The sequence below is a fragment of the Acanthaster planci genome, linkage group LG14 (assembly GCF_054643075.1).
Source record: "Acanthaster planci isolate LZ-2023a linkage group LG14, COTS_SCS, whole genome shotgun sequence".
In the NCBI taxonomy this organism is placed as follows: Eukaryota; Metazoa; Echinodermata; class Asteroidea; order Valvatida; family Acanthasteridae; genus Acanthaster; species Acanthaster planci.
Genome location: NC_141790.1, coordinates 3,091,570 through 3,116,641, shown reverse-complemented (window position 1 = coordinate 3,116,641; position 25,072 = coordinate 3,091,570). Strand labels below are relative to the sequence as shown.

At 41.8% G+C, this 25,072-nt stretch overlaps 1 protein-coding gene across 4 annotated transcripts; it reads right to left on the bottom strand.

The window, feature by feature from the left end:
• Positions 1-8,877: 8,877 nt before the first annotated feature.
• On the bottom strand, positions 8,878-16,750 carry LOC110988422 (uncharacterized). 4 transcript variants are annotated; one of them, XM_022251889.2, is made up of 8 exons: positions 16,593-16,750; positions 15,462-15,705; positions 15,009-15,131; positions 14,229-14,413; positions 12,963-13,163; positions 12,455-12,599; positions 12,222-12,316; positions 8,878-11,871 (listed from the first exon to the last, which is right to left on the bottom strand). In XM_022251889.2, exons 2-8 carry the CDS (start codon positions 15,676-15,678, stop codon positions 11,767-11,769), a joined length of 1,071 nt encoding a protein of 356 aa, XP_022107581.2. In that variant the 5' UTR covers positions 15,679-15,705; positions 16,593-16,750; the 3' UTR covers positions 8,878-11,766. The 4 variants fall into 4 exon arrangements, with proteins under 4 accessions (XP_022107581.2, XP_087002094.1, XP_022107583.1 ...); XM_087145968.1 differs by having other exon boundaries at positions 15,462-15,701; positions 16,593-16,729; XM_022251891.2 differs by lacking the exon at positions 16,593-16,750 and adding an exon at positions 16,112-16,586.
• Positions 16,751-25,072: the final 8,322 nt, after the last annotated feature.

Genomic DNA, 25,072 nt, shown 5'->3' with positions numbered 1-25,072 from the left:
GACCCAGTCTAGACCTGGTTACCCAACTTTTCTTGACCGTCCCTTGTCCTTATCTCTCGATCCCTGAATTCTGCATACCTTTCTGCCAGGCCTGGGTGGCTGTTCCCATAGTAACTCTCTCCCTCTCCAGACCACATGTACCCTTAGGCTATAAATCTCCCCCCTGCAAGGACCCTGACTGTGCTTTGGCCACAGTTCCTTTCTGGACTGACCATCATATTGTTGCCGACACCCATAGAGTAAAGTCCCTATTCTTCTTTTGCATCATTCCTCCAAGTTTCCAAGTTCCGAATTGATCACTTTTGTTAGGCAACACCCCCCAGCGTAGTAAGTACACTTTATAGTTCTTTTAGTCTACATTTAATTGTTGTGATATTGTTTTTATTGCTCAGACAGCTTATTGCTTCAGTTTACATTTATGTGTCTTTTCTTATACATGTGCCGTAGTTATAGCTTGAGTTTTGTTCATTTGTTACAGCAAAACCTTCCGGCTTAAACCTTCCAACTTCAGACTTTCAACTTCAACTTCCGACTTTCAACTTCCGACCCTCCATCATAATAATCTCCTGTCTTAATACGCCGTAACTCCTAATATCTACAATTGCTCTATGCTCCAATCGTCATTATTATTCCATGAATAAAGGAAGTGTATTTGTACAAAGGGACGAAATTACATTCCTGCTGCACCAATCATAATTTCATTGTCAAGGTAGCTGTAGTTGGCTACAGGTAACCATAATATCATCAGCACTTTTTAGCCAAATACCCGCTGAAAAGTGCCTTAAACTCAAACCCCTGCGCGAAAATACAAAACTGGAAACCGCAAACAAAGAACTTATTCCCATTGAAGGTGTTGCTACGGTTGATATTTTGATTGGTGGGCAGCACTATCAATGGGATGCGATTGTCGCCTCCATTAGTGATAAGGGCATTCTCGGCTATGACTTTCTGTACCACCATGACTGTGTACTGCAAGCTCGCCGCAGGGCATGAGAATTGCTGGTAACTGGGTTCCATGGACAGTAAAAGGAGCCCCTCCCTGTGTGATGACGTTTGCACTTAAACAGAACACTGTAATCCCTGCTATTTTTCCCCTCAAAAATATATATTAAAGTGATTTCACTGTTATCTGTGATTCCACTCCGTCGAAAAGTTTGATGCTGTCGTTAAAGTAAAACCGGGATTACAATACCAGATGATCTAGTAAATTTAATTACACAATTTAAATCACTATTTTTCCCTCCACCACTAATTCAAATAATTTTCTGAAGCTTTGTCTAATTTAAACAGTTGAATCTTATACAAAGTCCCTTAACCTGTTCTCCTACGAAGTGACTTCTCGAGCACTTAAAACGTTGTCCCAAACCAGGTTCATCCGAATAAAAATATTCCTAAAATGTGACTTTTTGAATAAAATGAAACTCGGTTACACATCAATGAACAGCATTGGTACATAGGTGATCAGGTTCGTAACAAAATGAAACCGAAGATTTTATGAACAGGCTAAATGGAATACTGAACTTTGGCGACAAAATCTTTTGGGGGACATGGCCGATGGTGCTGCAGCACCATCGGCCATGTCCCCCATCTTTCACAGTTGTCTTTGTGGACTGTGTAATGGGTGGTCCAGATTCGCTCGTATATTTCTTGGAGGGGAGGAGCTGTGACTATAGAACCCCATCATCAAACCGGCTGGACTTGTGGCTTTATTTATAGCAAACCTGTGGCCTTCGAGGGGCACGTTGTAGTGCGTGGTAGCTGTTCTAAGTAAAGGGGAAAAATGGGGAGCGGGCAGCAACAGTTGTGGTAACTTTTATTTTGTTGAAGTGGTCATCTGGAAGTAAAACATCGCACATGCTGGATGGAGCAACAACTGTAAGTGGTAGTGTTACTTCCTTGAAAAAGTTCTCAGCAACATGTCATAGGAACCGAATGTTTGTTTTTCATCAGGAGACTTCCTCCTGCAAAGCGGCGGTGGCCAGGGCCCTCCCTTCCATAAGGACGGTCCGGCAGAACGCCGAGAAACACAATGCAGTGTTTCCCGACTTTAAGTCCCGCGCGCCAACTGGGCAAAATAATTGATATAAGCAATTAAACCAATAACAAAACCAATGAAACTAATCTTAACCGTTTACATTTCCTTTTTATAACAGGGTATATTTTTTACTTCCATTGTAGCTATATTTAAAATTTACATTGTTGCTAAATTATTTATTTTTGAAATAACGGCTCCAAACGAGGCTAATATCAAGCTTCAAATGAAGTTGAACTTCAAATTCGCCGTTTTCCAATACCTGACTTCTGATCCGTTCAGGCTTCAACTGTGTTTTACTACCCGATTTGAGGTGTGAGGGTAAGCCTGATAGTGCCACAAAACATCAAGTAAGATGCAAAAGAGCCTAACATTACAGTACTTCAATTTAATGTAAATGCTTCAGGCCCACTATTGGGGATTGGTTTCGGAAACAAAGCGTGAAACGGGGACGAAGTAGAGTATTGAAAAACGGTCTAAATTTTTGTTTCCCAGCCAGGCTTACATGGTCGAAAGTTATTGACTTCTTAAAAAAGAAAATGCACAAATAACTTTTTGATTTGCACAGACAGAAATTTAGGCAAGTAAATGAAAATCACATTTCAGTAATTTCTTTTAGCTCCAACTCGTGGAATTTTGCGCCGGCGCAACGAGTTTGAATTTTGTGTTTCCGAATTTTGAAACGTTGTCATTACTATAATTGGGAAACGTTTCCCAATAGGAAACAGGGGTTTTCAAATCGAGAAAGGTTTCCTGATTCACACATTTCCCGGACTGATGTAACGCCCATTTCTATCTTGACTATCCGGTTCGTAGTGTGACGTCACTTCAGTTTAAACCACGCCCACTGTACACGTGCGCTGCACATAGGGTTACATGCATTGATCGTCGTTTACATGGAACCGGAAGTTAACGCGCAACTTCAGCGATTGTCCAATGAAAGGCCGCAAATCGTGGCGCATCCACCCGTCCCTTGTGACGAAGTCACTTAATTTACGAACCGGATAGTATTAGTTGGGAAAGTTTCAACTCCCTTGATTGCAACTTCCACCATGATCATTGTTATCAACGTCTCCGAACTCACGTCTCCAAACTCCAAGGTTGATTTCACCTGGTAACCTCGTGTTGATCTGAGTTAGATTAAAAGAACTCATCACAAGTGGCCGGCTGTCACAAGTAAAGGTCAATGTGTAGAAACCGATCGTAGCATAACCGACGACCGTCATGTCGCCGTAAATCTCTACAGTTTAATGACTTTGAGCACCAATGCGAGTTTGGATGCAGTCCAATATTCCACACTTTCCCGGAGATTGGTTCGAAGTCCCGCTCTTCCTTAAGGTTCCACGCTGGTAGACTTCCTAGCTGCTGTTTCACGTCACCCGTGTTCCAGTGGCCTGCAGTCGAAGAAAGCCTACACCACCCAGCCTGCAGGTATCCAGCGCTTGACGGAGCTTGTTGAGAAGATCTCTCAGTGTTCAGTTCAGGAGCAGTTTGATGAACCGTCAGAGACACATTTTGTAACGCCAGTTACACAATTTAATGGTTCTAATCACTGCAAGTTTGGGGCTATTTCTTCCGTTTTGATTTTATAGTCTGTGGTTTATTTCTGTACTGATTGGAATTACAATACAAAAGTAGCAGTGTCACGAGCTACGGGAGCCACAGTGAAAGATGATCCCGTGGCACGACTCATCAGCAAGTATTCTACTTGGGGCCGTCTAAAGAAAGCTGTGGCATGGATTCTGCGTTTCAAAAGTTGGCTGATCGAACGCAGATTTCGATCTTTGGTGAGTGGAATTCACCTGACAGCAGCAGAGAAGAAGATGCAGAACCTGTTGTAATCAAATACACGCAGAGCACCAATTACAAGCAATTAGAGATCGACAGCTTAAAGAAAGTGAGGCAATCAGTCCTAAGGCAGAGTACCTTCTAAAGTCTCGAACCCTATTTGGATTAGTCTTGGGCCAAGACAGCAGAACTCGATACCGGACTCGATCGAGCATAAAAATATGCCCCGCGCCGATTTCTTTTGCGCCCTTCGTGACTTCATTTCACCAACCGACGGCTCGTTCTACCGTCTTGGGAATCTTCTACAAACTGTTTATCTTTGTCTTTAGTTTCCTCCAGATTTCCAGAGGAACCAATCAGCGCCCAGGAAATTCCAGTTGAATCTTTATTTCATGAATATAGATCAATGGGTTGCATCAAATGACCTATCACGCGATATGATGTACCTTCGCAAGCGTTACTATACGCGACGCTGACCGCACTGGTACTAAAGTACTCAGAACTGTTACTGTTGATAATGGCTGCGGTCAATGCATTGGAACAAGGAGGGTAGAAATGAGTCTGTAAAAGACTTCCTATAACAAAACTGAAGAAATAACAAGCTTACGCTATTGATGCGAACCCGCTCCAACACTCCCATAGTCTGTATTGTATCCTATTTCGCATCCTAGGGTCAATTGTGAATATTCACATTAAACTACTATTTTGCATACAAAGCCCACGCCTCGGTTGTAGGAGATTCCTAAGACTGTAGAACGAGCCGTCGATTGGTGAAATGAAGCCTCGAGAGGACGCAATAGAAATCTGTGCGCGCGGCATATGCTCGATCGAGTTCTGCCGTCTTGGTCCAAGACTATATTTGGATGGGAGCGGTGTTCTGAGACTGGGTGGTAGGCTTCAACGAGCGCCTATATAGAAGAATCGAAGGTAACCAGCGATTCTACCAAGGTATCATCATGTATCCACGGTGATAGCTCGTCATGCACATGATACCCTGTAGGGTCATGTAGGCTACTCTTTGTGGTGAGACGGCAGTAATGGATTCCGAAGGAGTCAAACATTGTTGTCATTGATCAAAAATATCTTCAAAGCGTGCGTTTTCTGCAATAGACTGCATGGAACTCCCCGGACACAAAAGAAGGCAGATCTTCCTGATTGCAGAGTAACCCAGGAAAGCCTCCATTTAGTTATGTAGGTGTTGATTGCTTTGGGCCATTCTATGTAACACGTGGCAGAAGTAAAGAGAAACGATACCGAAGCCTTTTCACGTGCCTCCCCACGAGAGCCATACACCTTGAAAGTTTACATTCTTTTGAGACCGACTCGTTCCTGAACGCCTTTGTGCGGTTTACACCCAGACGAGGTACCCCGGAAAAGGTGCTGTCAGATGACAGGATCAAATTTGCTAGAGGCGAGAAAGAGATAAGGAAGGCTATCTCTCAGTTAAAGGATAGAAAGTTGCATGGATTCTCCGTGGAGAAACACATAGAGTGGAAATTCAACCCACCTGGTGCTTCATGGGTGGCGTCTGGGAGCGGCCAATAAGCACCGTACAGAAGGTGCTTGGAGCACTGATGAAGGAGCAAGTCATGGACAATGAACGTCTGTGTACACCCTTTTTTGTGAGGCAAAATCCATAGTTTATTATAGGCCTATCACTACAGCTTCAGACAACCCAAATGATTTGGAAGCCCTCTCGCCGATTCATTTGCTCAAGCTCAGACCTGGTCATTTAATTCCGCTAACAGGATTCACGGAAGGAGAAAAATATTTTTGGCAGAGATGTTCTGGAAACGTTGGAATTCTGAATACCTACCTACCCTACAGTAGAGACAAACATGTATTGAGCCTCAAAGGATTCTTAAGCCTGGAGATATCGTGTTGATCAGTGACGACAACACTCCTCATGGCCATTGGCCATTGGCTAATGTTACAGGGGCTTTTCCTGAGGTAGATGGACTCGTACGCACAGTTGAAATTCTGACACATGGCGGTGTCTTCAAAAGGCCTATCACCAACTTTGCTTTCTGGAAGGCGACTTCGATTAAATATACCCGGCCACAATAAGCTTGATTGTCCCCACCAACTATTGTTTGTTTTGGTTTGATTTCTTGTTTTTGGTATGACATTTGAAGAAAACTAGTAAATACTACTACAAACTTTATTGATATTTGCTTTACCATTTTAAAGTAAAGCATCCCCTACAACATGAAGTTTATGAAACATTCACAATTCGGTAAAGATCCTTAAGCTCTCATACAGTTTACTTTAACCGTTCAGTTGGGCAAGATTTTTGATTTTCTTTAGTTATTAAAGAATTCAATTAAAATCCATGCTCCTTTACGTTTCTTTTTTCCCAGTAAAGCTTTTCATAAAATAGTTTGTCTTTGCTATAAGGTATTCAGTTCACTTTTGTATGTAGTATGAGCAGTTTCTTTTGGGGAATTAGGATATCTGAGACTTTAGTTTATATCTGTGTGGAATTTTTTATTTATGCCATCAGTTTGCCAGGAAGACTTACAAGTGCCATACTGTTACAAGTGCCACTAAAAATGATCCAGAATATGAAGTATCCACTGGCATAAATCATGTATAGCACTGTGTCATACTGCACCGTCATAAACATTGAAGTCGCCCATGGTACTGTATGAAGCCCGATAAATTATGGGTTGTTGTTGACATATTCCAATTTTTCCTTCCACAAGTTACATAAAAGCATATTTAACGAGCTACTTGGTTTATCAAGCCCATTGCTGTAGCTCAGTAGGATCTTGGACATCACAATCACTAAAAACATTTGAGGCCTAATGTTAACGATTGTTATACGTGCAATGATATGCAGTAATTCAGTATTGAAATGTTGAAAGGGATTCGTCTTGATCACAGACCATGAAAAATGGTAGGAAATTGAAAGTTGATATCAGGATCTACATATAACTACCATAGGAGTCACAACCTTTATTATCATGTTAGTTTCATAAATACGCCTATGTAGAGCCATGCTTACTCCTGTACACACGGACAACGTACAAGAAAGAAGCACTGGCAACATGTATGACACATCACAACAGAACTACAGGCAGAGGTCATAAAACTTCCCCTTAGATGGATTTGAGAGAACCACTCTTGGATTGCAGCATATACACCTGTTTATGCTGCCGCAACGTCGGAGTAATTATGTAGAGGTATTGGGGTGTGGTGGCAGCAGTGTCTGGCTTTGACAGGTCTACAGACAGTGCAGAGCCACTAATTACATCGGCCAAAGTCAACCCAAATAGCTTGCAATCTCACCCAAAATATGCTTCGTAAACGACTTGAAAGAAGCCTGGACGGGTGTCACACCAGATTACTGAGATTTGCACTGAACATCAATTGGAAGGACAAGGTACCAAACACAGTTCTGTATGGAGATATCCCAAAAGTCACTTCAAAAATAAGAGACCGCAGACTGAGAGCTGCTGGCCACTTTTATCGCCACCCAGAAGATGCAGCTAGCAGGTTTGTTCTCTGGGTACCCAAACATGGATCATAGACACAAGATAAGTGATACACAGACCTCATAGAAAAACAACCGCCTGCCTTGGAGCCACGACATCGCTATAGAAATCGCGATCGATGAAGAGGCCAGATGTGACACCAACTCTTCTCCAGGATATACCAACAAGATCTTGCGAGTTATGTCCGACATTGACAACTTCAGCTCACAGATGACTGGTGACAATCTAAAGCGATCTTTCTTTCAATCATCAAGCCGTTTAATTGAGTACCAGCCTGATGTGCATAGTTTCTCCTCGGGCAGTTGGAGTAGCATCACATCTCCAGATGCAAACACGCAGATAATCCTCACTGATGACAGCAACGAGAACAACAACAATCAAGTGACCATCATCCAAGTCCAGCCTTACGATGAACCAACTGCCAACGTGTCTGCCAGTGCCACTACCTCATCAGATGCAGTTGCTGCCATGGATTCCACTGAGTCTTCATCCAACTTGGCTTTCCTAAAGTCTGATTCCACCAGGAATGACATCGCCAGACCTGACAAAGACTTGGCCGGTACCAGCCGGGGCAGCTCTCCAACAAGCCAGCCGGTGTCTGAAGCCCAGTCGGCTGATATCAACAAGCACTGCGACAGATGCGACACCCTGTTCCTGACAGTGTTCGGCCAAGTCCTACTGAAAATGTCCCCCCTTCAAGCCATCCTGTGGTCTGTGTCCTTCCACGATCTCTGCTGGAATACTTTTTAGGAATGGGTCTTCACTACCATCATTGCCATTCTCTTCCATGCTCTTGTCTTGGACACAATCAAGGCCATCATTCAAACATCTGATATATCTCGAGATATCGCACTCAACTTTAGAGTCTATCTGTGATGGATGGTCAGATTCAATTCTGTGGCAGACAGGAAGGTCAAGAAGGTGTAGGTACAGAAGTTTATGGATGTACGTGTACACATCTTGAAAGCAACAGTAAGAAGGAAATTTAACCCGAATTTTGAGAATGTGGAGATGTGTGACGGAAGATTGTCTGCCAGTCTTTCCTTTGCTTTCACTTCACTGTTGTCTGTATATTGACAATGTACAAATACATCTATCAACAAACTATGGAAAATTACAAATTATTCAGTTAGCTGAATGGAGTTCTGTGTTAGAGTTGGTCAAATGGAGAAAGCTCTCTTGCTTATGAAAATGTGGGCGTAACACCTCAACACACAAAAAGTGTACAATGACACTATACCTTTGCTTGAAGTTTTGACTCTGAAAACCACATCTATCTTTGCTGTGTGTTTACAACCACCAGACAAGCATACTCACTTCTACTGGATCATTAACTCCAAAAGAAATTTAAAGAGGAAAGACTTCCACTGGATATTTAAGCAAACTTCTGCGATAAAGAACATAACATAGCGTTTTAATTGGCATCTCTAGGGACAAGTGCAAATATCAAATCATGGAAAATTCGATGTTAATGATGTGAAATAGTGGGTTTTTAATATGAATCAAGTTGTGTGAATAGAAATTGGACAGAAACTATATTGTTAGAAATGGCAACTGGGGTTTTCTTTTTGGCTTGATAGAGGAATTTATTATTATCTTTGACAGTTTACAGTACCATTAGAAAAATCAATTCATCCCTTCTACAATATTTGAGTAAACGCAAACATCTCGAGTCTACTCTTTCATTGATTTAAATTGCTGTACAAGTACAAGAATCTGTTTAAAAACGTGTTACTGAGATAAGGATTTGTAAATCACTTGAAAAGTTATTTTCAAATATTTAAAAGTCACATGGAATAATACTGAAATTGTATAAATTCTCTGATAAAATAAAATTCATTTCAAACTGCTCCACTGCTTTCTTTCAGAACACAATGCCAGAGAAAACAATAATACCCTTCCATCAACCTTGGATTTGTAACAACATAGCTTGATTAGAAATCTTTTACCAATATAAAAATATGAACTTGCTTTTCAAAAAAAACTCGAGAAGTCACTTTGAGAATTTTTGCAAAGAAATTGAAAAATTACTTGAAAATATTTTTGAAACATCTTAATGATTTCTCAAATAACAATAACACAAATAATAAATCATTGGTAAAGTACCACTTAATAGTGCAGCGTTGCGGGGAGTTTTAAGAAAGATGCAGTAATATGTATTACAAATGTACATGTATGTAGGGAATTATCAGCAATGCAGGGGAATAAAACTCATGGATAAAAATCCTTTGTTTCCCAGTTTTGATGTATACATTAAAGGAGTATGTTGTTTATAGGCCAGTTCATACTTCATATTCATACTTTCGCATAAGAGAGAAAACGAATACAAATTTGTAACGTCAGATCAGATATTCGCATTACGAATTTGCATATGTTGAATACACTTTAACTCGAGCGAAATTCACCTGCAAATTTTTCGTGACATCAAATTCACTTCGCTTTCGCCTGATGAATTGGCATTAAGAAAACACAGAGAATTGCTGGATAAAGACATAAACGACACACAAGTTTGTCAATGAGAGTGAAGTATCAAAAATGGGCACGATATTCCCTGAAGAATTTCAAACTGGAAGAATTAGTAAAGGAAATCCACTATTTGTGGTGATGGATTGGGGTGTTAGTGGGCGTTGGTGCTGGCTGATTTTTTTTCAAGTGTCTTCAATTGCTCTGAACTATTCTAGAGTGAGATAGGAGACACTTGTCACTTTCTCTCAAAAACTGCACTTTTTATGGTATTTCGGATGGAGCCAGTCTCGGCCAGATGAAAGATTACAATGGGAGTAAATTGTCCTCTGCATTTTGTAAATTTTACACGACATGAGGTTGGAGAACAAGTTACAAGTCAGCAAATCGACTCTAGCACACCCCCCCTCTGGAAATGCCGTCAACAATGATCTGACATAGCTTGTAAAAGAATCATTACGCCCAAGAATATCATCTTTGGAAATAGACCATTAGGCTGATAGGTTATGCAGTCTACATGTATCATGGTTGCTTAGCCTCATATAAAGAGATTGAAGCGAATGAAAACAACTGCAAATGTAAACAAGGTAGCAGATCTTGCCTACCTCTATGAAAAAAATCATTTGCAGTCACGATGTACTGCAAACAGGCACACTGACATACACCTGTACTGTAATACAAAACACTGATCATTATTTTGTTACCGCCGGATACATATTAAACAAAAATTTTAAAAAAAGCCTTAAAATTTAGCCCCAAAAATATCATTTTCAGAATACATGCAACATAGTATAACTGAACTGACTACACTTGAATTGACTGGCAAGGAAGTGCAGCTTGGCTGCTTTCTGACCCCAATTTTCAATACATCTAAAATCATCCCTAATGTATCATTTTCTTTTCAGTTTTCACAACACTTTGCCCTCAGAATGTGTACAGTGAGTTCCATCCTGTGTTCTGCCAATTTTTAAGGGCATACAATGGGGCTGCATTAACCTTTGTTGACATTTAATTGATGTTGATCAGATCTTGCATGATTCAAAGCCTTTCAATTTCATTTATAATCGCCGAGTTGTTAGTAATGTCCCCATTGCTAATTTTGCCCATGCTGATTTCCACATTTATGAGCTAAACAGTAATGTCATCCTGGGCAAAAAAAAGCTTGGGTTACCGAGAGTTTTTGTGGGTTTTGTTTCATACACAAACCTCTACCAAGAATGGTCAGAGCAAGTTGTAAACAAATCCCCTAAAATGATATTATAAAAAAGCAGGAAACAAGCAAAAAGTAAAATAGCAGGACACTCTACTGCAGTCCTAAATCATTTAAACCTCAATTTGACAAGTTTTCAGCTGTTATAGATAAAATATATAGTATATGGCTTAATTTCCTCAACAAAACTTTCATTGTTATAACTATGTTTTTTAATGTTTTAGCCAGAGCCATATATACATGTACAAAGAGTTGCAGTATGAGGCGAGTGTACTTAAGTATGATGTTTCCAATTGAGGTTGCATTAATGTGTAAGCAAATGACAAACAAGCCAGTTTCCCTCTATGATTTGTTCCATGACAAATGACAAACATTTCAAGGTTTGATGATTGACTGTTTTATGCATGATGCAATGGGCACGAGTCATTGTGGCAGACTTTGGCACCAATATTGGTCTCTGATCTGAACCTATCACAACTCTCTGTACACAAACTCATTTGATACTCTTCAAATGTGCTCTCAATGACCTGGTTCGGTACATGTATTTAAAAAAGCGAGGTCATTCGGAAACAAAGCGAGTGCATGTACAGCCGCAGTGATTTGGCAGACGCGCGTCTGAATGACCTTGGATAGGCTTTATTTTTGGCCTGCGCTGTGGGAATACCGAACTGGCTCACTAGCATTTGTAATTTGACTAGGCACAAGTGGGGATATCACCGTCTTAAATGAATAGCCAGAAGATCAGCTACACAAACACACATCCAAAAACACAGAGATTACTTGGATGGGTACTTGACGCCAGGAAGCACACACAACATCTCAAACAGCAGGTTGGCACCCAGCAACGCGGTGGTGCCAAACGGGTCATAGGGAGGTGACACCTATAAACCAAATATGCATGAATTTAGCTGTCATCCACGGTTACAAATTCGACAGACAAAACTGACAAGGGAATAAGCACTTTCCTAGAAGGGTGAGACTCACGATTAGAGTGTCAGGGGTTCAGATACAGCTGTTGGCCATAAGTTGCAGCCTTTGGCAAGTCACTCACCCTCACTGTCCTTTCTGCCAGGAGTATAAAAGGCTACCAGCATTGGCTGGAGAGCAACCTGCCATGGACTTGCATCCCATCCAGGGGCCCGGTGAAAGAAGGAATATCTTTAACTGGTTGAAAAGTCAATTATCACCATTGAGATGGCACTTCAGCATGAGGTTGTCGGGTCATACTTACCTCGACCAGATCTCCACCGATGATGTTCAGCCCGCGGCAGCCACGAATGATCTCCATGCCCTGTATTGGCGTCAGCCCACCGACTTCAGGAGTTCCTGAAGTAGGGAAATTACGATGGATGCACGGGGTTATGTGGTGTGCTTCTTTTCACATGAGACTGACAACCTAAGAATAGTGTACTGTTGTGTACTTCCAAAGAAAAGATTTAATTTGACCAACATATTTCTACCAACCTGTTCCTGGAGCAAAACCTGGATCTATGCCGTCGATATCAAAGCTGATGTAAACAGGGGTGTCTCCCATCATTTGCCTGACCTCTGACATGAGCGGAAGGAGCGACTTGTGATGACACTCCTCCATCCGAACCACCCACACTCCCTGTAAAGAGAGTACATCAAGAGCTGAACTCCAATATCTATAAAGTGGACTGAACAGAAGAGGTGCCAGCAAGTCATATTTTGCAAGTCCAAGTCAAGTCACAAGTCAATTTTTGCAAGTGCAAGTCAAGTCACAAGTCAAAGCTGGTATTTACAAGTCAAGTAACAAGTCACAAAAATAACAACTTGACTCCAAGTCAAATGACTCAAGTCACCAACTCTGCTGAACAGTAACGTGTGATACCAATCTAATACTCGAACATCCCAACCCCAACACTCCTACTTTAGATACCCCAACACCAAACCTGAACCAAAACCAAACCCAAATAAAACGCCACACCAAACACAGGGGAAATTTATGCACCTGGTTTCTCTGCCACTCAGTGTCATCCTGTGCATCCTGAGGCCCCCGTAGGCCGATCTGCACCATCTTTCTCGGGTCGACAAGCTCTTCCTCGAGGGCTCGGTGGAAGGAAGTGCCGTGAGCAATCTTCTCCCCTAGCATTTCATCCGCTGTGTCGCCGTGGGCATCTATGTGGACCAGCCCCACTGTGCCATGCTTCTCCTGTGGTAGGCAGTCAATAAGAACCCAGCGATTTCATAATCGGCATCAACATTAAGCAGACAGCAAATATTTTTGCCCTGAACTGGAAATCAAGGCATCCATGCCACTGAACCTTGGTGCTTTTAATTTTAAAGGTGTTAGACATAAGCCAAATGGATTCCCCATTTTAAGCATTACAGGTAGGTATGAATGTGAACAACTGCAACTTCAGCCAGCAGCATCCCTGTACCATACAGTGTATTAAAGACAGCCATCACATGACAGTGTATGGTTTAAAATGGGTGTGAAATTACACACAACCACTTCTATGTGGTTATAAACAAAGAAGAATAACTGCAGTAAATCCAGCTCTTATTTTCAGAGTTATCACATTTTCTTTAAAGAGCATCTCTCAGGAAAAAAGAATTTTCTCTGATTTTATCTGTTCAAATAAATAAATTCTGAAATATATATTGTGTCATTGAGAAGAAAACAGAGAAAGAATGGGAACCCCCACTGTGTTCGTGGTGGATAAACCCTTGTGCATGCCAAACAATGGCTAAATGCATTGGTTGGCATGTACAAGGGATTATCCACTACAAACACAGGGCAACGGTTCCCCTTATTTTCTCTGGTTTCTCCTCAATAATGCAATCTACATTCAGAATTCACATCTTGGCATGAACTGAAATAAAGCCCATTTTAGCTTGTTATAGTTTAGCTCTGAAGAAAAAATGACACTGCGTTCGATTTGGATGCTTCCATATTTACTTGAACAGATAAAATCCGAGAAAACATGTTTTCCTCAGAGGTGCCTTTAACAATGACTCACAATCCTAAAACTCCAGCACTGATCGGAAAAAAGGGAAGGATGACATTTGAAGGTTTGCACAGAAGGAGCAGTAAGAGAAAGTTTGCATCATAGTGTTCTGCCAAATCGGAACACAACACCATGTGTCGAGCATATCTGGAGTTTTCAGTCCTCAGGATCTTTTCTTGTCAGAAAACCCCAGAGAGAGATCCACTTGTCATGTGATGCACACCCCACTAGCTCAAGATCATTACAAATGGTGACAAATAAACCACCTTAACGGCCTGAAGCACTGGGTACGACAGGGTGTGGTCACCGCCAAGAGTTAACGGCTTGCAGCCAGTCGTGAGGATCTTTGAGTAGGCTTCCTTGATCATGCGCACGGCCTTCTTCAGGTCATACAGGTTGATGTTGACGTCTCCAATGTCAGCAACCTGTAAGCTTTCAAAGGGCGCTGCACCTGAATGTTCCAGGAAAAACTGTTTACTTTAAATTAAAGTCATGTGCTCGAGCAAGGTCTCCTGTAAAAAAGCAGTTACGCTGAAAATGACATATTTGCAAAACATCCTTGCTTAGTGTCTGGTATGCACCAAACCCAAACAGTTACATGTACTTATGTCTCAGTTGTACTCCGTCAACATTACTTCATTTTGGTATACTTGGGGACTCAAAGAATGCCACCATCAGCCCTAATAGTCACATTCTTGAGATTCTTTGAGGCTTTGGATACAGGATTGTTGAACATTACAGCATTCAGGCAGGCTTCCAATTGGTTTTTGTGTTTTGTTAAAGTTTCTTCTTTCCTTCTACAAGAGAGGCCAATGGCAGCAAAAGCAGGAAGGCCAGAGGAGCCATGCAGTGCCCCCCCCCAATTTGTTTGACTTGAGGCCAATGTTCCCCCATTTGGACAGCTGATACATGATAGTTTCATATATGCTTCCACCTTTGACAATTGTTTTTCATTTGCACTCTTGGACAGAATGACATATCCTATGACACTCAGGAACGATCATACAAAATGTTTCAAACACGAAAATGATCTGGGCTAGCCTTACCAAGGCTGTTGTAAAATCGGATCAGACATGACTCGGTCCTGATCTGCCTTGGGCCGAACCTGGCCCCCGATCTGTGTGTAGTTCCGGTATCCAAAGGGATACCCACAAAGCACGCGTCAAGCCCTGTTTTTAAATTCAATAAAAAGAAAAATTATATCAGCGGTCACTCTCAATTATCAACCAGTTGTGACTATGAACGTAACCCCCAAAATGCACCGCAAACTACAAGAATAAGCTCACAACTTTCAGTTCAAAGAACAGTACTCAATCTTTCTATGCACCTGTACATGCATTATGCAAATTTTTATCATAAACCAAACTTGTTTGACTTTGAGTAATAGAGCAAACATCAAAATGTACTTTTGCAAAGAAGTATTGATGTCAGAAAATTTGCTCTACCGGGTACTCCCTTGTACGAAAAGATACGCATGCAATAAAGCTTACACACTGTACCTTCGGCAGTTGTCTGATAGGGAAGCCTGAACATAGTCGCAATGCCCCCAGGTCGCGGGACATCATGCCCACTCAAGGGTTGATTGTAGTGATTGCAGACTGCTGTCCCAGTGAGATGACGGCGTGGACTGCCCTTTGTTGCTGAGGGGAGAGAGCTGGCAGTCAGGCGAAGAATGTGTCCCCATCTTGACTGGCACCTTCGTGCTGCAGACAGCATGTTCTTAATAACAGGATATTTAACTGTCTACACAAAGAAAAAAATCATAAAACAGAGTTTACTGCTTGTTATAATTTGTTAAGACCCTAAAAATCGAAAAGCTGCCTTGATCGCCCAATACAAAACACGTTTGACTCTATTCCAGCAGCATGCAAATGGAAATACAAGTCTCACAACACTGACAAGTTACACGTACATCTGGCTTAAGTTTGTTCGTGTGATAAGCTACTGTAGCCTACAGTACTTCGTTCCTCCATAGTACCTGCAAGAGTGACAGCTACAGCAAATGTATGTAGTAGTAGGAAATAGTTAATTGTATCTGGACATCACTTGACACCGCTACCGGTATGATGCAGAAAACCCAATGCGACCGTCTTCTAAGTAAAAGCTTCCAACATTTTCATTGCTAATCAAATCTGGCTTTTTAACTTACACATGTTATCCCTTTCGGATGGCTGACGAACTACATGTACGTACATGTACTGCAAGGGGAAATTATATGGAACTTATACTATCACCCCGCTGTTAAGACAGCTCAACTCGACCCTTGCTGAGATGTAATTGTTAGTGATGCACAACATGACTTGTACAAATAACTAAAAAGACAATTCATCAGACAGATATTGCTCTTAAGTGCTGTGTTGCTGTAAATAAAATGAACCCGTTCAGTGTTTCAAAAAGTCCAGGTCATCCAGGAACACAGTACGCACGAGGGCCACATAGGGTGTGTTCGATTAACTTCCCTAAATACACCAGTGTTACACCCCTCCTTCCTCCATGGTTACACTAAGGGAAGCATCGAAATGAGGCTAATCGAACACTGCAGTGTATTCGCCAAGGCATTCCGGGAAAAAGGTCAAGTCCCCGCCACATTCCATCATTTCAATGCTCGAACAGTCCATCATTACACTCACAAAAGCAGCCTCCAGAGACCCGCTCGCTAGCCGGGGAACGGAGTGGTGGCTGACACCTGGCCGGGCAGGCACTGCATGCGCGGCGCTATACAATCTTCGGGCACGAGTATATTATCACCTGATGGCTAAACGTACACAACCATAGAATACTGATACGTCACACGTGCAAGTGTGTGTGTAAAAGACATTAGCGCGAGTACCAGTGAGTGAACCAACACGCGGGCGCAATCCATTTGCTTGCACTGCACTTTCTGGTTCGCAGTGATATCACACTTTGGAACTCTTTGGGTGCGTTCGAGTGTGGAGCGTCAAAAGTGGACAACCTCATTTTCTCATTTTCTGCTACATGAAGTAGATTTTCGGGATTTAGGACTTTGCCTAAAGCATTTTCAAAAACGCAATTTCCCGCTAGGAGAAATTTAGATTTTACTTTAACAACTCTTCGTGGTGCGTCAAAAGTGGACAACTAAAAACTTCAAATTCTCACTGGCAAAATTACTGTCATTCTCCAAAAGTGGACAACCCCATTTTCTCATTTTTGCTAGTAGATTTTCGGGTTTGGGAATTTGCGTATAGCAGTTTCAAAAACTTACGTTTCTGCTAGCAAATATTGGGAATTTACTTAAAGAAGTCTTTGTAGCGCGTCAAAAGTGGACATCAAATTTTATTTGTTGCTCCAAAGAGGACCACCCCATTTTCTCATTTTCTGCAAGTATCGTAGATGTTTGGGTTTTTTGAAGTTGCACCACCCCTTTTCATAAAACCGAATTTTCTGCTAGCAGAAATTTGGATTTTACTTTGCCGACGGTGGGGTGGTCCAAAAGTGGACAAGTTGAAAACTGAAACACCGCTGCGCTCCCTACGCTCAGAATGGAACGGCCTTGGGAAGATGGGCAACCAACATGAACTGTGGAGGGTCAGTGGTATGGAATTCCATAATTTATTATCTGTCGTCGTTCGTCGCCCGTCGTGCGTCGTCCATCAAATGGGTTGCATAGGGCCTGAAAAAAGCCGGGGTTTGACATATACAAATCAAATCAACGTACAAATCCCACCTGCAAAGCATATATGAGTCCCATAATTAATGTCAATAATGCTAGACTACCCCTGCCCCTTGGAATAAGAAAATATCGTCTTTATGAGAATTCAGCCAAGTGTTTTTTGGGGAAAAACATTTTCAGCAAAAATGTTCAGACCCACTTATCCAGTCTTATTCTAATTTGCATACTGTAAAAACGTGTCGACTTGTTTTCATCAAATTCCAGAAAGAAATCTGCCAGCCGATACAGATATTCCATTTTGTCCTCTCAATTTCACTTTTAAATACAGAAATACTAGACAGTGCTGTGGATAACAACTGTTTATTAAATGTATTGTTAGGTGGCAATTACCACATGGTTTAAGTTTCAGAAAATGTGACGTGTTGGTTTTTGTGGGTGTGTATGCTATGGTGGATAGACCAATTAGAACAGGTTGCCCAGCACATCAGCATTATTCATGGGTCTAACAAGTAACGTTACTTTTTAAAAGACTTCTGTGAGCCTACCTGCAACTCAAATCATGTCTAATTTGGAGTAAACAGCAGATTTCATCAAAGGTATACCTGCCCTTAAAATAATATTGAATCAGTTCGTCTATTATGAAAACTATTAAGAAATCAAGCATTGTAAATATTTTATTTACATTAAGTTCTGTGGGATATCGCGCAGGGACAGACAGAAATATTACAAGGTTATAGACCTAACGTCAGGCCGTTAACGAGTAAAGTTACGTCTAGAATAACTAAGTTATCGATGTAACAAAAATGGTATTATTTCATATACACGTAACTTTACCGATGTCAGTCTTTAAAAATGAAAGGATATTATATTTTTCTTTCAAGTGGAGTTCGGCGCAACTGCAAGAACGAATACATCTCCTGGTTCTACTGCTAAAATGAGAGTCAGGCACGATGGATTGATCGATCAAGTACATGGACATGTGAAACGATCAAGGGTCAAAATTAAAAATACCACTGCGCAATCGAGGAAAAAAAAACAGACGACGGGCGACACACGACGGACGACGCACGACGGACGACGCACGACGGCAGATATGGAACTCCATACGAAAGCCTGCATGGATTTAATTTCGTCTAAAGCTGAGTCTGTGTGAATATTTGTTTGCAAGACAGAGGGGAAGAATTCTGCTACGAAATTATGTAAGTCGGTCACGAAAATGCCAACCATGGGCGATCATACAGCCGTTTCTATAAAAAGTGATCCTGAACTGTCGCACTATGCTAGCCTAATCTGAAACATTCTTTAATTAAAGGACAGAACAAAACAGTGTCCTTGGGTGTTTGCTGCTGTTATGTTGTGTAAAACACCGTCGGGTTCGAAAGAGTGTCCGCTCTTTATCTTACTGTTCCCTGATTGGTCAGTATTTTGCGTTTACCGTTTCACTTTGTTGATGGAAGCATAACCGTGCATCTTATTGTACGGCATGTTATTTAGCTGTCAGTACGTTGAAAATACTGACTCCCATAATTCACCTCCACATTTTGGTTGTTTCCCTATGTATATGTTATTTCTATAGACTTGTACATTTCTTGGCCCTTAAGGCACCTTTCTGTCTGTTTTGGGGAGCGTTGCGTAAAAGATGTGAGAGCGATTAAAAATTGCTCTCCTTAAATCAACAAAGTGAATTAAGGGGAGCGATTTGCTCTCGCTGACAAAAACCAAGTTAATGTAAAACATACTCAATAAAATTAACACAATTTAACTTCTTTTACTGATTTCAATGAGTTAATGCATCTGTCAATTGTAATCCCGGCCCCGGGGGACCCGGGACTTTCGAAATGTAGCGGGGACGTACCCGGGGATGTCCCAAAAAAGTGCCCCGCCGGCCGGGACGATAGCGGGGACTTACCCGGGGTTGTACATGTAATGGCTGCCCCGCTGACCCGGGACGATAGCAGGGACTTGGCAGGGGTTGCACAATTTGCACTGAGCTTAGATGTGAAATCCAAAGTGTTTCCCCTATCCTGACAGATGAAAACCTGACAAAGATGACACCTCATTTTAGGATCAGTGTGTGCAAAATACATGTATACCTTTTTCTTTCTTTTTTTACAAATATTGTCGCCACTTTGTATGGACTGCTAAATGATTAAAACGTGTGTAATTTAATCTTTCAACCAAGTAGCACTGGTCACGTGTCTGTTTTGGCGATACATTTCAAATCATTGGTTATCTTCTAGATCAATCTTCAATAAACGAATGAAGTGTTGTGGTAATTGTTAATTGTCTCATGTGCTGGCACTGGCTATGGCCACATGTACATAACGAGCGTTTCAATTGGTCAATTGGTCTCCACACAGCACGTAACAAATTTTGCTATTGGATAAATTTCCAAAATTATTTCTGAGACGCCTGCAAAGAAGGATTGTAGTGATTTGGGTCGTCGGCCCTCTGATTCCGGTGCTTCAGATATGCGGACGAATGTTTTGCCAAAGTTTGGGATAATTATAACAGCTGCCCCTTGCTTTGCTTTATTTCGATGGCATTTTACCAGCAATTAGGGCGACCGACTCGATGTCATATTTGCAATGACCCAGAAGAGTAGGGGACTTTTAGAAATTAATGAAAGTTTTTAGTTATTTATTTTTAGTTGTACGGCTGTTGCGACACAACCCCGCATGATGCCATTATCGTGGGGCAGAGATGGTCACAACAGGGATGGGGAATCCAAACAAAGGTGCCCCGCTCTGGCCGGGCAAATTATGGAGACTTGGCCGGGACTATCACGATGGCCGTGTTTTATGTGCCCCGCTAATCCCCGCTATATAGTCACGGGTCCCCCAGGGCCGGGATGACAATTGACAGGTGCATAACTTGACTAGTCTCCTCGCTCGCCCGACAATCCATTTCGCCGCTACAGGGGGCTCTGAATTTACTGCGTATGTACATCCTTTCTTTTTGGTATTTTAAAACGTATTGCACGTCCACTGCAGATTGTATTCATCATCCCTTGCTGCGCTCACAATACTACTTCGACCAGTGCATTTTCGTATAGAACACCGGGCACATTACCCGCCAGAGACTTTTTTCTTTCCTGTGGCATACTTTCTGTTCTCGACAAGCGAACATTGTTCTTACGCTCGAACCACACGAACACGTAACAGGATCAGACACCATCTCCAGCCACTACAGGGTTTTTTCCCAAACTCACTTCTGCTGTTCACAAACGGCCGAGAACGTCAAGGTAGCGCCTGAGCTCTACCCGTTCTGATCTGGGAGAGAGGTCGGCCAGGCGCGGCTATGTGCGTCCATGGAATTCCATAGGCCCGCCCACACGCACTATCATGTTTGTGTGTTGTGATGCGGGATTCATCAAACGCGCGCACAACTCAAAGACTTTGATCACCAGCCCTTGTGTTTTAATACATTCAATTCTTGGACTCGTTTGCTGCTGTCGACTCAACGAGATTCAAGGGGCTTGTCATAAATCAACTTCTGATAGTTTGAAAAAACCATGCACTCCTTAAATTTTTAAGGAGCGCTTTTTTTGCTGTCCTTGGAAAACATTAAGGAGAGCGGAGGATCGCGAGCGCGATGGTGCTCCTTTCAAATGAAGCCCTGCATTAACATAACCTATAACACATGTGCACGTTCCGTCCGGCCATCAAAATCGCCGTGGGAGCAATTTTGACGGATACGCAATGAATTGCGCAGTTGTTGACGCGCACATGGAAAGGTGACTTTAAGCTGGTAGTTTAAATCTTTATCGGAATTTATCGGATGCCTTTCCATTTTTAAATCAATACTTTTGGGTAAGGGTTTAGTTTTGAATTATTGTTCAGTTTCCTCTCCAAATCTTAGTCACATATTTGTTTTAGTCAAGGTATTTAAACAGCAGGCGTGGTTGGGGGGGGGGCTGTTGGACTTTAGCCCCTCCAAATTTTGTCCAGCCGACTGCCCCCCCCCAAAAAAAATGGCTCAAGAACAGCACCTGTTCAGGGGTGAAGGTCTGGCGTTTATATTACAGAGTGTAATGAAGTGTTAAATGGCAAGCTTGTAGCCTGACATTTATTATTACAGAGGGTTCTGCTAATCGTTAATCGACCGAACAAACATTTTACCCCACGCTGCTGCGTGCAAGTCTCAGCTTCCCAGATTCCTTTAAGATCAGAGGTCACATAAAATAACAATCTAATAAACTGTTATAAGAGCAAATCGTCTGGTCCCTCGATTCAACGGCAGACGGATTTAAGTTTCTCTTCCGGCCTTTTCCTGCTGAGTTCGAGACAAATTCCTATCAAACCACATTATTATCATACAAAACGGGTGTTTCAGTGGTTTGTCCAACGGAGGGGAGACACGTGTACGTGATTCTGTAATATTTTCAAGCCTTTTATGTCTGTCTCAAACCCCCAGGTGGGCTCAGAGTTGTTTTCCTCACTTCTGTGTAATTGCGGATCTTGAAACAGACTCGCAGCACAAATACACGGCGCAGGAACTGTTCAGTAAAGCGCACAGTTTAGTATATCCCACTGTACTTTCCCTGCCATTAAAAATAATGAGACTTCTTCAGCAAAGTTCTAGGCTACAATCAGTTACCGGTAGTATGACTGTATTGTCTAATACAGTCGGGACTTACATATATACCAATAAACGTATTGTTCCCTTGAATAAAAACAATATTATCGCTACATTTCGGAGAGAAAACTGCACAATCATTCCAAACTAATCTTTTCCCAGAAATATGGAATGCAAATACAAAACTTATTTGACATACGACAGTAAATCTAAAATCTGTAAATCCCAAAAGTTACACCATTTTCAAAGAGGAATCAGATTGAAATGAAAGTTGCATGTCGAATATTCAAATCACAGACACTATTCCTCTCGAACAATATCTCCACTGAACTTCTCCTTTTGTCTTCTTTTGTGTCAACTGTACAGCTTAAATTTGCTATACAGGTTTGCCATTTAGTGTAAGTGGTGCACATAGTAAAATGACCAGTTAATTGCAACCTTTAGCGGTCGTCCATAAAGTACGTACACACGAAGGGGGAGGGGGTGCCGTTGCGTACGCCATGTGTACAGAGGGAGGAGCGTCCCAAAGGGGGGGGGGCAGCTCGTAAGTCCGACGCCCCTAATTCCGACGCCTCATAAGTCCGAAAAAAAGCGTTTAAAAAAGTCCATAAGTCCGACCGTAGGTCCAACGCCTCATAGGTCCGACAGATGCTTTTGAAAGTTCCAACGGTTTTTTTTTTATTTTTTTTTACCCATGGTATAGATCCAACGCCTAAAAACATCCGACGCCTCGAAAGTCCGACATTTGATTTGACGAGCGTATGAAGACGGTGTCAAGTATGGTGTACTATTTATGACACGCAACGTCGCGTCGAGCCGTCCCGCACTCCTCCATGTTTCACAGTCAATCGCACTGACGCCTCATATTAAATCTGACAGCTTGTTGGTCTGACGTCGGATTTATGAGGCGTTGGACCTTTGAGGCGTTGGAACTATGAGGTTGAAAAAAATTGCCCATAAATCCGACGCCTGATAATTCAGACGCCTTATAAGTCCGAAAATTCGGACTTTTGAGGTGTCGAACCTATGAGGCGTCGGACTTACGATACGCACCCCTTAAAAGTTAGCATCTTGTGTGTACGTACTTAATGGACGGTCCCTTATGAGGCCTATTCTTTCTTCTGGTCTTGTTTACGGTTTGTTTTATTTGTTTCCCGATCCCTCGTATTGTAAATCCAACCGTTGTGAATGTACAGCAAATTCTGTCCTGCGAGTGAAAATAATTTACGTCTCTCAAAATGCCATCTCGCTCAACATCGTGTCTCCAGTAGATCTTAATAATCAAGCATTACATCTTTTACAGATTAAACACTTTTGGAATCGAATATTTTTAATGGACATTGAATTCTAATATTATCTGTATAACCCTTGCAGCCAATCACACAACTAAGGCTCTCCCAAATAAAAAGCAAATAAAACGCACATGAAAACCACAGGGAGACAGCTGTCATCGATGTTCTATGTGCATGACGTCACGCAGGCTCCATCCGATCCGACTTGCCAACTTCCGTTAAAAAGCATTTACGGCAACATATAATCGTCCCAGTTAAAAATTTTATACTGTACCACAATGGCATAAACACCGTTGTTACGTCATACTTGACCTAAAAACAAACGAGGGAGAAGGTGCAGGTTTTGGTCGGTACTGTTTTCGTGGAATAGGTAACGCTGTTATTCAGCAGGTCTGAGATATGACTCTTTGACACGTAATTATTAATTTGTTAAAAATTAGCTTCCTCTTTTAAATTAAGGAACGATTGTTTTTGGGATTGAACACCGTGCTCAGTTAATATTTGTGATTTTAGTGTTTTAGGTGCAAGTTTTATATTTTACATTCATATGTAAAAGGGTATTGTTTTGAGTGAATAATGTCCTCTCCAATTTGTAGCGACCAGGTTTTTCATTCATGGGAAAAAGACTTTTATTGATATTATATTTACCAACTTTATTGCGCAATACAATCATCTTTATACTGGTAAATACTTGAAGCCTAGAATTTAAATGGATAAATGGACGAGTCCCATTAGCAGTGGTGGGGAAGTTCTGCAGGATCGACTGAAACACAAAGCATTTTGCTCCACAGTTCCTGCCATCCGTGCAAGTCTCACTTTCCTGGCCCAGTCCAAGACCCAAGGTTACATAAAAATGTGGAAGGTAATCTTCAAAACCACCAGAGACGACTTTGAGGCGGATGTACGGAAAAAAGAATCCGAGGAATGTCTAAACATCAGTCGGGGGAAATCTTGGAATAGGTCTCTTGAAAAAATAAACCACGAACACGCCCCCCCCCCTAACACGCCGCTCAAACTCCTGTTACCCGTGAATTGAATAATCATTCGTTTGTTGACAATTAGTTTTCAACCCAGCAGCAAGAAAACGCTGGAAAAGAAACCGAACTCTGTCTGCTACTCAGTCGAGGGACCGGATAGTTTGCAGCCAATTTCAGAAGTAAGATATGTATTGAGGTTCACTTCATTTTGTAATTTGACATTTTATTTAATTGAAAAGGGGTAGTTTTGAATTATTGAGTTTCCTCTCCGTTGTTCAGCAATATACGTGTGTTTTCTTCAAGGGAAATATGTTCAATGGTATTGGCCTTGCTTTATATAGTTTATCGTGTCGACATAATATAGCATGGAATTTCAATGAAGAAGTTAATCAATTAACTTGTGGGTATCCGCCTTGAGTAGAATCATCCCCCATCGGTTGAAAAGAGCCATGTTGGTCGGGAGTGCTCGTTTTGTTGGTAGCGATGCGACCTTACTGCCTGCATTTTGTACTCGTTTGTGAACCAGCGAAGTGCAGTTCCGTAACAAAGGAGCCTCCATCGCTTAGGAAATTGGTACCTCTCTTGGTCCAGCTCGGCTCATACATTGACATTGACTGAACACACGTTTTACT

Bases quoted from the DNA above. Each gene is read 5' to 3' on its own strand.
- LOC110988422 (XM_022251890.2), bottom strand. From the start codon at position 16,157: ATGTACGTACATGTAGTTCGTCAGCCATCCGAAAGGGATAACATGT. The intron at 13,164-14,228 runs GTGGTTTATTTG...TGCCTACCACAG, and splicing joins CAGTGCTTCAGGCCGTTAAG to GAGAAGCATGGCACAGTGGG. The intron at 12,600-12,962 runs GTGCATAAATTT...CTCTCTTTACAG, and splicing joins CTGAGTGGCAGAGAAACCAG to GGAGTGTGGGTGGTTCGGAT.